This window comes from Salminus brasiliensis, chromosome 10, assembly GCF_030463535.1.
Source record: "Salminus brasiliensis chromosome 10, fSalBra1.hap2, whole genome shotgun sequence".
Classification (NCBI taxonomy): domain Eukaryota; kingdom Metazoa; phylum Chordata; class Actinopteri; order Characiformes; family Bryconidae; genus Salminus; species Salminus brasiliensis.
Window position 1 is genome coordinate 31,349,299 of NC_132887.1, and position 14,052 is coordinate 31,363,350.

Sequence of the window (14,052 nt, forward strand, 5' to 3'; positions counted from 1 at the left end):
CATTATGTCCTCTCACTGGAATTCATCATTAGCATTGCTGTCATTTCTGCCAGAGCAACTTCTCTCTTCTGTTGAACTGTATGCAGCATTACATCTGGCGTGCAACCTTTACACCCCTCTATGCGCACGGTCAGGTGAGCAACAGTTGCACTCCTGTCAATCTACTACCCACTATGGCTTCAAAGTTCAATTCATCACTTTACTGACCAGCCTTACAGAAGGAGCTCTCTTCAAACAGACTTGAGCCATGACCATCTACACAACTTAACCAACGTCTGTTCAGGCCTGGCGCTGAAAAGACCACTCCGTAAAGGTTAGTGGTGGTGTTTCCGTGTCATTTCATGCTTTGACAGCCGAGGTCCAATTACATCATTTGCTGGTCCTTGTTATAAAGGGTTACCTCCATTGCCTGCTTAGGTTTTCAGTGTTTCCAGTGTTTTCCGGCACTTTATTGATTCGACTGGTATATAAAGGTTGGCCATGATCGGCATATCAGATTATCATGCTTTAGATAATAAATGTATAGAAAGTATAAAAACTGAAATACTGTTAAAAGGATATGCTGGATGAAACACTTTCTTTAACCATCTAACACTACTGGATTACCTGTTACTGATCATATAATGGATCCCATAACTGGATTGGTTGAATCCTATCATACCTGGCAGTAAAAAAAAGGTAAGGTATTTTTATTGACTCCACAAAGCTGAGCTTGAATGGATGGTTTTACTGTACATGTAAACAGACTTTAGGTCACACACAGGCTACTTTCTCAACATTAGACTACTTTTTGTAATGGACTGTAATCAATTGTTTGAGGTCTGTGTGCCTTGATTGTATCCATACTAGCTTGAGAGTATTGTCTGCTGTTCTTCACACTGGGTAAAGGCCTCTGCTAAAGTGTAATATGAAGCTTAATAATTAAACTCCTCATGTGATTTCCGTGCTAGGTGGCGTTTCATAAGAATGGAAAAAAAGTCTGTAAGACCTGAAACAACTCCTTTATCCTTTATGCTATTGTGACTTTCTTAAATCTAATAATAATAATTTAAAAAAAGATTAGTGTATCAGCACTATCCCATTTCCATGCTTGCTGATTCCTCGCCTTAATGCAGTCATTCTCACATTTAATTAAATTTTTTAATACCTTTAACTTTACAGTCCCTAGTCTAGACATTCACATTGGTCTTTCTTTTTTTGGCTGCCCAAATAAAAGTTTCTAAAGTAGCAGTTTTGCTGTGGTCTCTCAGATGTCTGAGCAGCCCGACGTAGATGACTATGAGCAGGGACGGATCCGGGAGCTGCAGGAGCAGCGCATGGCCGTGCAGAAGAAGACCTACACCAAGTGGATGAACAGTGTCTTCTCCAAGAACGGGGTAGGAATACTCGACTGTATGCAGTCTAGGCATCTCCTCCAAGGCTAAATCTAGGCTAGTTTGATAACTGTGATTATCAGAGGTGAGAGTTTGTACCACGTCTTTTCCCTGTCATGATAACACAGTAGTTATTTAGTGTCATGTGATGGTAGCGTTCTGTGACTCATTTTATTATAGGCTGTATGATATTTCATGTAGCTTCTGAGTATACAGTTAAAAACCCCTGAGACCAAAACTTGAATAGCCATAACTCATGTTTGCATAACCAGTACATAGCAGTAGTGTTGCGCCGATACCGATACCGGCACTGACGCACAGTATCGAGATCGGCAATAGAGAGCACCAATACCACAAGGCTTACTGACTGCCTTTTTTTCCATAGAACATTTTTGTTTGCATACTTTATAAAAACCAAATGTCTAAACAACCAGTTAAAGTTAGTGATAAATAGTTAATATCATTAAACAGACATTTAATAAACGTTTACATTTGCAGCACTTTCTGTTTCCATGTGGTGTTTTTGTTTGGTTCTAAAACCAAACGTTGAGTTTAAGCAGCTTGTTTAAAGGTTTAGTAGCTTTTTACACTTGAAGGTGAAACTGCTGCATAGGCATTTTTTCTTTCTAAATTCTGAAATCAGAATTTTACACCAATTAAAAAGCTATTTGGTCGAGCTTAGCAAGGTTATGCTTCCCAATTTTTATTTGTTCATAGCTCTGAAACTGAAATGTGCAATTATTCAACTAGTAAATGCTGTTCTTTCAAGCTTAGTATATCTTATTATAATATATCTACAATTCAACTTACTTGTCTGGTAAGCACCTGGACATACAGCACACAAAACCCTCCTATCTCCAAAGGAGGAAGAAAAACGTCTTAACTTTCAGTAAAAGTCAATGTACAAGTCAATGTTTTCCAGGAGCACTATTGGTCCATTTAATGTGACAGTAACAATATTTAGAATTTGATTTCCAAACTATAGGGCATCCATTTTTGTTGGGCAACTATTTTAATGCCCATATTAAAAACACTTTCTTTCTCTAACAACAGCAAACAAAAAAATATGAAAATGCTTTTAACCCATTAATTGCCAAGCTAACATGCCCATGTGGGTCTTGTGTGGGTAGCCCTACTGGAAACTAGGATCTTTTGTCCTCTGGCTCCATGTTGAGCCCACATATGAATACCCATTAGGGTCAATGATGGGACCAGGAGAGGTTAACAATCAGTCTCCATGTGGCAAAGAATCTTTAAGTGTCTTTATCTCACTCTGAAAAGGTGACTGAGAAGAAATGATGTCTTCTATCTTGTATGCAACTTTATGCCACACAGATTAGGCATGTGTAGACCACTCTGAGGAAAGGTTACAAGCCTGTCAGTCTAATAGCTTGTTGTCCCGTAGTTCATTCTCTTGCAGCCCACTTGAGCCTACTTGTTTATTTTTAGTTCTACCCAACACAGGAAAGGCTGATAACAGCCTTCAGCAGAACATCTCAGTCCCCTGAAAAACAAAAACACCATCGTCCAAGCAATCTCCAAGACCTGAACAATAGTCAACATGACACAGCTAAAACCACAGAGTGGTTTTGAACTGCTGTCCACCCTGATTTCAGCAAGCCAAAGGCAATTGTGGAGCCGCCAGAGGACCCAGACTCAAACGGGAGATCCCATCCCTATTTGGGGCAAAACCTAGAAAACTTTGAGAATACGCTGAAGGATTGCATAATCAATATGATATGTGCTTGTAATATTTATTATGACAATGAAAAAGACTACCAGTTTGTGAAACAATCAATAATAAAAGTGTCCGTTCAGTAGCAACGTCATTCCATTCTGTGCCACTGACCTAAGTGTGAATTTAGCAGGGATTATCCAGTACAGGGTTTTCCTGTACATATCTGCTGATGCCTTTTATGAATGGTGGAAATTGGGACTAGTTGGGATTAGTTACCGTGATTTCAGAGAAATGCAATGTTTATTTTTGCACATCCTTAGAAAAGGGGTTCTGGCAGGGCTTTTTATGTAACAGCACATTTGAATGTATAGAAGATTCTTTGTCTGGTTCTAGTTCTCCATACACAGTGAAAACACCTTGTGGTTGTTTCTTGAAATACCTCTTTAATAATGGTTCAGTATCGCACCAAAGGGAGGCTAAGAAAACTTTTGCAATACTATGCAAAATGACCCTAGAATTTAGCTCTTCTAATGCCAAAACTCAGTGAATACTTGGATGCTAACCAACTTTGTAGCCTTCTGTTCTCCCAGTAACTCATTTGAAAGCTACATAATCCTTCCTGGTGGCACCCTGGTGAGTAAGACCGTAAAGCAAGGAGAAGAGGGTACAGCTTGTAACTCAAGGTCCTGTATAAACATTTCAACAATTCCAAAGCCAGGAAGGAAGAGGGCAGCGCACAGAGTGTCAGCATTTCATGTGGTAGATCCATGCAGCTGACAATGAGTAAATGTGTGCAGGTTCAGTTACAGTAGGACTTGCCGTGCATTTGAGACCCGTCTAACAAATAAGGCAGGGGTCATTGATTACAGGCCCGGAGAGCCAGTGTCCAGCAGAGTTTGGTGGTTGTCCTGCTCTAACAAAGCTGACAATCCTGGTAATAGTTGATGATGAGGTGAATCAGGTGTGCCTTGATTTGGGAATAACCGAACTGTGCAGGACTTCGGCTCTACAGGACTGAAACTAGTGATGACTGAGACAGTTTGTCCAGTAAGCACAATTCAGTGCTATGAACTATAAATACTGTTTATACATATAAATATGTTCCCTATAAATATGCATATAAATATATGACTGTCGACTGCAATGATGGTTGACTGGGATTTGCTATTTGTTAGAGGACAGAAATATATTAATAGCTTTGTACGGGCCGCTGACAAGGAGTTTAAATGTTTCCCCTTCCTTTTTCCCGTTCACTTGCTTCCCACGAGTATTGTTCCCTTTTCATCACATGTGTACCCAGTAAAGCATGGAAGCATCTGTACCTGGACATAGAATAAAAGTATTTATTCATACTTTCTGTCCATCAGAGTGTTCATATTAGGTGCTTCCGAATCATAAAATGCACATAAACACGAATCTGTCAGAGGCAAGCTGTGTGTTCTTCCGTTCTGTCCAGAGGAGATCCTGTCCAAGACGCCACACTCTGGATTCTCATAGCACTCGCTTCAGGGAGTGGCCGCAAAGCCCCGAGTGGAGTCGGCACACAGGGAGGAGTGTGTGAGTCATGCTGGAACGGAGCTCTGTGGCCACCAGCCAAACACAATGTTCAGACCCCGCCAGCTGCTGCCGCTGGAGCAGTGCAGGCGACGTTTCCTGCCCCGCCTAACCCCAGCATCTCAGGGGAATGCCAGGGGTCAGCTCAACCTGTACTCCAGCTATGGGAGTTTGAACTCACAATAAGGGACTAAGGAACCAAGGGACCAAGGGGCTTCATTTGTCACTGTGTCCTGACAGAGATAGTCCCACACCTAATAGGCCCCACGGTCTCAGATGTTCTGCAATATGTTGCTTTTTTTTTTACATGCGTAATTTTTCTAGCTTTTGGGACTGTTAGCTGCTAGACTGTCAGCTGAGCTCATACCAGATGAAAATGGATAAACAGCAGCTGCAGGGATCTTGCAGAATTCCTCACAATAATGATGGCAGTCAGTCACAAACTGGGACTAGGCCAGTTTGGGCATGAATGTAAAAACTCTTTTAAAAAGCTAGTTTAAGAACAAAACACCTCTATTGCTGCGGTAGCGATGCCGGGCGAGACGCACATTAATGCCACAGTATGTCTTTGCACCACTTTACAATTGTACTTTACAACCTCAGCTTACCTGAGATTACATGTCTCCTCGGCAGCGCACGTACTTGTTAACTTTGTGGCAAAATGTTGTCCTTCAGTTGACCATCAGTACAAAAAAAAAGTATTTTCTAGGCAAACAAGAGACACGTGCATTCCAACAATGTCCGTCAATTACTCTTTCACTCACTCACTCAGTAAGTCAGTAAGTAAAATTGCCTCTTTTAGGCCGTCCTGGTTCCATAGCATGATGTCAAATTCTCCCATCAATTCTCAGAAGTTGCAATACACCTTTTGTATTTCTGTGTTCAGGAAAAGATCGTCCTGAATGACGTGTACACCGAGCTGAAGACTGGAGTACACCTGGTGCGACTCTTGGAGCTCATCTCCAGGGAGAAGCTGCCCACCCCCAGCCGACGCACCCTCAGGGTACACTGCCTTGAGAATAACAGCATCGCCATCAGCTTTCTCAAAACCAAGGTGCATGCATTAATAAGGAAAAAATAGTGATTCTGGGAAACTCAATGACCTTCATTTCTTATGTCTGTCTGTTTTTCATTTCACGCCCCTCATCATTTTCTCTTCTCAGATCCGAGTAGATCTGATTGGCCCTGAAAACGTTGTGGATGGAGACAGAACCCTGATCCTGGGCCTGATCTGGATCATTATTCTCCGCTTCCAGATCGGAGCAATTAATCTCGATGAGGTAGTGTCTAAAAACCACACACTGAGAGCACTGCTGCCAAACACAGCCTATTATAAAACCAGAGTTAAGCACAGAGGAACTGCAGGGACTTTCTACTGACTAATGTTGGGGGGGGACGATAGAAGTGTGAAACAAATCTCAAAGGAATACTTCCCTCTGAAAGGCCAACCATAAATGAAAGCTTAATAGATAACTCAGCTCTAGAATTTAATCATTTTTAGCTACATCAGTCAGAACTGTACTATGACCATAAGCAAAATCCTAAACAAAAGATCAACAGTACACTATTATTACAATTCCACAAGTACAGCATTACAAAACCGAAATAACATGAATTAGATTTTGCACCCAGCTGCACTGCCCCTGTTTGTCGGCTTAAGGGGATACACTATATGAACAGAAGTCTTAGGACACACCTTTTTATTGTTTTTATTATTTTCTATTTCACTACCACAGGTGTATAAAATCAAGCACCTAGCCATGCAGTCGGCCTTTACAAACAGTTGTAAAGGAATGAGTGGTTCTACAGAGCTCAATCATTTCCGGTGTGGTTGTGTAATATGATACCACAGTTGCAACAAGTCAGTTAGTAATATTTTTATTTATTTATTTTTTTTACAGCACTGGTATATAGAGAATAAATCATAGCTAGCTAGCATTCAGTTGTTAATTTTCAGTGCTCATTTTTATGTGCAGGAGACAAACATTGGTGATGAAGGGCTTGGCAATATATAGTAAATCTAGATATGCTAAAAATTATTTTATGATTCTTTCTATAAGTTTCTATATTTAAGAAACTTGTTATGCAGGTGCCCATCTGTATGCAATTTAATTACAAAATCCATCTCAAACAACATTATCCAGTGCAGTTTGCTGCACAGAGCGCATATATCCATAATGTATCTTTGGTGTTACAAAAAATACTGATACTTTAACATTGTACTTTGTTAAGGCATTCATTGTATCGTATATCACCATTTTTCTTCAGCATATCGAGATATAAGCTTTTTGGTCAGTTTATAGCCAGAAATCAAGACAATCAGTGTTATTGTCCATCCCAACACTTAAAAACAACACCAATCCTTCCTTCCAGTCTCAGTCCAGATGGTACATTTGGTTAGCTAACAGGTACTAATGTGGTTTGATGTGGTTGCAGGTAAATTGTTTGTAGACGAAGGGTCTGTTGTGTTCCTAGGAGAGTGGTGATGCCAGCTTGGCACGGCGTTCTGCCAGAGAGGCTCTCCTGATCTGGTGTCAACGGAAGACTGCGGGCTATGCCAATGTGGATGTTCAGGACTTCTCCAGCAGCTGGAGGGATGGGCTGGCCTTCAACGCTCTTATCCACGCTCATCGGTAGTCTTCCCCTGGAAGTGAACTTAGGCTTAAAACAATTCCGTGTATTTTCAAGAGTTTAGCATCAACAATAGAGCTTCATCTGCTAATACAGGGTTGGCTTTCTTTTTCAGCCCAGATCTGTTTATCTACAGTCGACTCCGGCCAGACGAGGCAAGGAGGAACTTGGGTCACGCTTTCAGCCTGGCCGAGAGTGAATTTGGCATCATGCAGCTGCTGGATGTGGAGGACATGGTGGTGCCTCATCCTGATGAGAAGTCTATCATGACTTATGTCTCACTTTATTACCACTACTTTTCCAAAATGAAGCAAGGGCAGACCATCCAGAAGAGGATCGCCAAGGTCAGTCGGGACAATGCTTTTTATCAAATTAAGCAAGGTTTTATTGACGAAAGGTTCCCTTAAAGTCTGCATTTGTCTAGTAAAAGGCTTCCTTAGTGGTTGTGTATTGGGTTTGACTAGACCAGACAGTTCTCACTATATGTGCTATTTAGGTTAGTTTTACTTCTCCACATTATGCAAATAATACAGGTGCAAAAATGGTTCTTTAGCTCACAGAAGAATGTTTAAAGCCATTTAATATACGACTCTTTAGAGAACTATTTAATGTAAAATAAATTGTCTGAGTTTTCAAAAAGTATTTAAATGTACTGTAATGCCAATAGGTATCATCTCAAGATATATTAAGTATTGTGATCATTTATTTATTTATCTTTCACCACTACATAATTTACATTGCGCCCTATTTGCTGTCCCATGTGACACATGCCTTTCCTGAAGGCCTTAACCTGTCTATAATATGCTTATAATAGGAACAAACATGCACTTTAGTGTACCTTCAATCTCCCACAGCCAAACATGCACATGGTGAGAGCCATGATTTCTAACCCTCAGTTCATTTGAAATGCTTTTGCCCCCCCAAGTGGGCTGTCTTGTGAACTCCATTCATTAATCCTGAATGAGGGTTGTACTCAGGAAGACAAGGATTATTGGATTTCACAGTAGGGCAAAGGGAGGAGCCATGGCCCTAATCAGATAAGTGTGTACTCAGCTTGGGTAATACAGGCAAATGAGGGAGTTGTTTCACCCTGCAGTATTGCAGTCATTTCAGCACCATAACAGGAAAGATCCCACAAGCTCCTCTCAACAGACAGTCTGAGGCAACCTGGTGGAAGTGAGTTCAGTGGGTCAGAGATTCCATTAGTGTCCTGGCCAGGGACCTATAGAGAAGTGCAGGGGTGAGAAGTGTCCTGCTCTGACCATGCAGGAACAGGATGACCGCGGTGTCAACACGTGTGAATAGAACAGTGTGCAGTGTTAGAGAAGTGTGTTAAATAATGACAGGCACTGTGGTTTGGGAATTGCGCCGGGCCGGGCCAGGACAGAGATGAGCTCTGTTTGGCTGTGAGACAAGGAGCCTCCGTGTTTGTTGTTCGGATGAACCCAGACGGGCCATCGGGCAGGGATGTCTTTCAGTGGCCGTTTTAGCAACGAGTGGCTGAGATGGCAGACTATGAGAAAGGCCATTGTGAAGCCACACAGGAGTGTGCATGCACTGGGAAAGGTGTGTATATATAGCTGGATGTCAGAATGCTGTGTTGACAACACGTTTACCACTTAGAAATGGGTTAGAAGGTGATGGGCTTATGGTCTCAGAATAAGTAACTGTGATAGTGAAAGCCGTGTGACCAAAATAAACTATTACCATTTCAGAGCTTCAGTGACCTGTGGAAAAGCATTTCAGCTCTACAGACTTGCAGAGGTTTGGGCACCCCTGGTCAAATTACAGTTGCAATTGAAATTATTCAATGAGCACAACTAAAGCTCAACCCTAGGGCATTACTTTAGAAAAGTTCTCAAAATCAGGCACGGTGATAAACATGATACACAAGATGATAAACAACTGTAATACACAGTAATTCGGCTGCTTGTGTGGTTATGGCACAAATAATATGGCTTGGAAATATTTTTTAAACAAGCAGGCATGGTGATGTGTCGATGTTTATAGTTATCGTAATAAATCACAATATGTCACAATTGTTTTTAGCTTGTGGATTTTTTTACTTCTAGAACACTGAATATGTGACCTGCTGCATGGTTCATTCAAAAGAGAGCACTTTCCATTAAACCTTAACTGATATCGGCAAAGAAATCATAGCATATTGTGTATTGTGAAGATTGTTTCTGGAAGTGTTGTAATATTATATTCATGTCCAGTCCTAGAATTAAGTGATTTTGTCATTCAGAATAGAATAGTCATTAACAAATGACAGATAGTATTTCAAATGTAGATGTTTAGCTTTTCAGGTATTTTAAAAACAGTGGGTCTTATTCTTTAGCCATTCTTACGAAGAATTGTCTTCTTAAAACCCTCTTACGCAGTTTTTGTTTCTGATATTCACCAAAGGCATTTGTTCAATTTACAATGATGAGGGGATCCATTATTACAAGAGCGTAAATGCAAACTATTGTGCAGTTTAAAAACACGTCATTTTGCTCAAAACTTTGTCAAGAAATTAAAAACATTTGTAGATGGTTGATTGATGGTAGATGATTAAGAACTTGTAGACAATGTCTTGAAAAAACAGATACTGACAGTGTAGTCTAGTGAGTCTGTTTTCAATGTTAACATCCTCCCATTCTGTGTTCAGATTATAGACCTCCTAAAAGAGCTGGATGACATGAAAGGCCAATATGAGTACATGGTCTCTGGCCTCCTGCTTTGGATCAAGACTAAAGTGGTGGAGCTAGACAATCGCTCCTTCCCAAACTCCCTGCCGGGCATGAAACGGCTTGTGACCGACTTTAAGACCTACCGCACTGTGGAGAAGCCTCCTAAGTATCAGGAGCGAGGCGCCATCGAGGCCCACCTCTTCAGCCTTCGCACAAAGCTGCGGGCCAACAACCAGCGGGCCTACATCCCTCCAGAAGGCAAGACCCTGGGAGACATTGAGAGGAACTGGGCCCTGCTGGAGCGTGCTGAGCACGAGCGAGAGCGCGACCTACAGAACGCCCTCCTGAGGCTGGAGCAGCTCGAGCAGCTGGCCCAGAAGTTCAGCCGCAAGGCAGCGCTCAGGGAGAGCTACGTGCAAGACACACTGCAGTTGGTGCAGAAGGATGACCTGAGGGCGCTGAAGAGTCTGGAGGATGCTCAAGTAGCAGCTCAAAGACTGGAGGCGCTGTGCACAGACGTGTTGGCCAATGAGCCTCGTTTTCAGGCCCTCAGTGAGATGGCGTCTGTCATTGAGAGGGAGGACTACCACAGCAAGAAACAAATCATCAGCAGGTGAGTATCTGGAGAGTTGACAGCTTTGTTTAGGGCAAAGCATTCTTAGGTATTTACAAGCATATTTATCTGCTTGTTTTGCTTAAAAACGAGAGCCCTTAGTAGCACTTATTTTAAAGCAGCAATATGCAAGAATTGGTATTTCTTGCTTGGGTTCCCCCAACAGTTGGAAAGTGGAATTTGCACCCCCACTAAAGGACACTCTTTTCACATGCATTTTACAAGCTGAGAGATACAGATCCGGCATTTGAAATGAAGAAATCGTGTGGACTGAGGTGGTAAAGTAATATATAAACCAGCATGTTCCCATTTACCCCAGGTGCATCCCCTAATCCCTACACCTCTCACCTGCTAGCCATACCTACTCCACTTGCAGCCAGCAGAGGACACACAGGGTCATGTCAGTTTATAGACTGACCTGATACTAATGTTCATCCTTACAGACATGCCACCTCTACAGAGGGTCATTTTTAATAGTGAATAGATGTTGGTCGTTTTTAAAACTTCCACTTTGTATAATGGTACATCAGTTGTTTTTTTCAGGCCCCTTGGTGCTCTAGATAACACACTGTGAGGGCAGAACCTAATTGAAAGCAAATGTGATCTAATTATAACCTAAATGTTGCTGTTTGTGTGTGACAGGGAAGTGAAAATCTCCAACAAATGGCAAGGTTTGCTCCAGCAACTGCAGCAGCAAAGAGATTCCATTGGAGATGTTGTGAACACACTGGCTGTTCTTAAGGATATTGAGTTAATCTCCCTAGACCTCAAGGATCTACAGGTCATTAGAAGCTTAATCTATCCCTACATTCTCATTTCTATTCAACTGATGGGATGCTTTTCATGTTGCATTATAAGCCTCTGTTTAGGACTGAAGGACCAGTACATTTAATAATAACCCAAAATAGCAAATCTGTTGTCACTGACTATGTTGTTTCAATCTTAGGCTCAGGCTGAATCCTCTGATTTGGGAAAGCAGTTGCCAGAGGTGGTGGATCTACTGCAGAAGCAGGACCTGTTAGACACTCAGATCTTCTCTCTCGGAGAAACACTGAGTTCCATCAGCAGCAATGCTTTAAGGGGGAAACACAGGGATGTGTCACAGGTTCAGGGCAGGGTCAAAGAGCTCAATGCCCAGTATAACTCCCTCTTGGCTCTCAGTAAGAACAGGTAGAGTCTTTATTTAAATGTATACTTTATTTTATATTATAAAAATAATATGATATGGTATTTTTTATATTTTACATTTATAGCTGTATATAAAATTAAACAAAACATCCTGAGTCTCCTCCATGACTTTGGTTTGACATTGCTCTAATAGATTGTGGGTTGTTGTTGAGTAGTCTGATAGACTTTTTTTTTTTCAAAAGGAGGAAAGCTCTGGAAGGACAGCTGAAACTCTTTGAGTTCTTTCATGACTGTGAGGAGGTGGAGGCATGGATCTATGAGAAGTGGCTTCTGGTGCAAGCAGCATCTTTAGGCAGAGATCTCATTCAGATTCAACAAGCCATTCAAAAACATAAGGTTTGTAACAACCTACAGTTGCCCCACAATTTTGAGTTTCTCGAGAAATGCAATGAACCAACCGTGTTAATTTGTAGGCTTTGGAAGCAGAGGTGCAGTCTCAGGAGTCTTTGTGCTCAGGAGTTGTGTCGAGGGGTCAGGATCTATGCAGAGGGAGACACCCCAATGAGAGGGACATCCAGAAATGGATTCGGACTTTGCAAAAACAATGGCAACAGCTCAGGGACCAAGTCGCCAACCGCAAGAACAGATTGCATGCAGCCAGTGTCATCAAACAGGTTATATCTATTTCTAGCTATGTGTTGCAGGATATGTCCTTATTCATATTTGCAAATATACCATCTTCCCATGTTTGGTTGTCATTAATTCAGGATAATGGTAGTATGTTGTGATAAATATATAAGTATTTTGTATATAACACACACACACACACACACACACACACACACACACACACTGCACATTAGATTTTTGCACATTCTTCCAAGCAGGTTTGCTATAGGTAGTTCGGGTTAGATGTCTCTGGCCTTGTGTTCGGGATCATTGTCCTGCTCAAAGGTGTCAGTCCATTAGTTCTTTTTTATAAGATGCCTAGTCTGCCACCCCTAGACTTCACTTTTGGGATGGTATTTGTTGAGGAATAGGCATTAGTAGCTTTTTTGTCATTTGTAATTTTTTTTGGACAAATGCTACATTTATTGGCTCATCCAACCAGAACATTTCCTGGCAAACTCTCCAAATGCTTTGATGTATTACTGGTATGTCTTCAGTAATGTCTTCTTACTAGCCACCCTCCCATACAGACCAGTTGTATGCAGAGATGTAGTGTACTTTCACACTAGTTTTAGCCACTGAACTCTTTCAAAAGACCTCCCCTTCTTGTTCCAAATGGGATATCTAAACATTTGGAATTTTTTTCTGTAGTTTTTTCTGCATGTCTTAGAATGTGCTTTGGTCTTCATGTGCTTTTGGTTTTCAACACTTTTATTTTACAGTCTGATCAATGGTACTCGAATTAAAGCAGCATTATGTGAAAATCGTGGCTTGGGCTTCCCGTGCAGTAGGGAAATGTAATTTGCGCTTTGAGCCACCACAATATGTTTAATAATAATTCATTTTGAATGACAGTTTTAAAAATAAAATAAAATCAATCTGACTTTGACACACAGACACATTTGCAGATTTTTAAAGCAGTCTATTTAAACTGTATGTTTTTCTTACAGTATTTTGCTGATGCAACAGAGGCTAACTCATGGCTTAATGACCGTAAGCCTCTCCTTATCGATGAGGATTATGGAAAGGATGAGTTGAGCACTAGTGCGCTGCTCCAGCGCCACCATAGACTAGAGAAAGAAATGGAGGCATATGCTTCAGAGGTGAACAGGCTTGGTGAGCAGGCTAAAAGTGCTGCCCAGCTCGCTCCACTAACTGTAAGTATGATTAACCACGGTTCCTCAACCTCAGCATTCATCATTATTGGCACGCTCTGACATTTTCTTTCTTTTAAGTGTATAGGAATGCACAATACTTTGTTGTTTTGTGTAGACAGAACCTCAGCAGAGCAAGATGGTCCACTACAGTGATTCATCAGGAGACGAAGGACAGACAGTGAAGGAAAAAGGAAGAAATTTAATTAAAGGAAGAAACTTCAAGACAGAAGAAACTTTACAAAAATCCTCTCCTGCTAACCAGATACAAGAGTTTAATGCCAAAATTAGGTTCAAATACAGAGGTATATGAAGTGCTAGTTTGGTATGTATTCTGCTCCTTTGGTCAGTGAAAATGGTTCATAAAATGCTGTGTAACTTATATTTGTCTTCAGGTGTGAAGATAACCTGGGATCGTGGGGAAATGGTGACAGTTCTCAGCAGAGAGAAGGATGATAAAATGCTTGTGCGAGACAGTAAAGGAAATGAACAACTAGTGCCTTCTACATATATTACAGAGCTGCCTTTGGCTGTAAGCCTCTCGACCTGACACTGTACAGTCAATACAATTAGCAAC

General features: G+C 41.3%; 1 protein-coding gene across 1 annotated transcript in view; it reads left to right on the top strand.

The window, feature by feature from the left end:
• Window positions 1–1,250: 1,250 nt before the first annotated feature.
• Window positions 1,251–14,052, top strand: part of sptbn5 (spectrin, beta, non-erythrocytic 5) — a 47,810-nt gene continuing 35,008 nt past the window's right edge. The window contains exons 1-13 of the mRNA XM_072689809.1: window positions 1,251–1,376; window positions 5,492–5,659; window positions 5,769–5,885; window positions 7,081–7,238; window positions 7,352–7,580; window positions 9,890–10,524; window positions 11,167–11,305; window positions 11,471–11,694; window positions 11,895–12,048; window positions 12,126–12,326; window positions 13,272–13,478; window positions 13,594–13,780; window positions 13,871–14,007. Coding sequence (XP_072545910.1) covers window positions 1,251–1,376; window positions 5,492–5,659; window positions 5,769–5,885; window positions 7,081–7,238; window positions 7,352–7,580; window positions 9,890–10,524; window positions 11,167–11,305; window positions 11,471–11,694; window positions 11,895–12,048; window positions 12,126–12,326; window positions 13,272–13,478; window positions 13,594–13,780; window positions 13,871–14,007 — 2,682 coding nt within the window. The remainder of the gene's footprint in view (window positions 1,377–5,491; window positions 5,660–5,768; window positions 5,886–7,080; window positions 7,239–7,351; window positions 7,581–9,889; window positions 10,525–11,166; window positions 11,306–11,470; window positions 11,695–11,894; window positions 12,049–12,125; window positions 12,327–13,271; window positions 13,479–13,593; window positions 13,781–13,870; window positions 14,008–14,052) is intronic.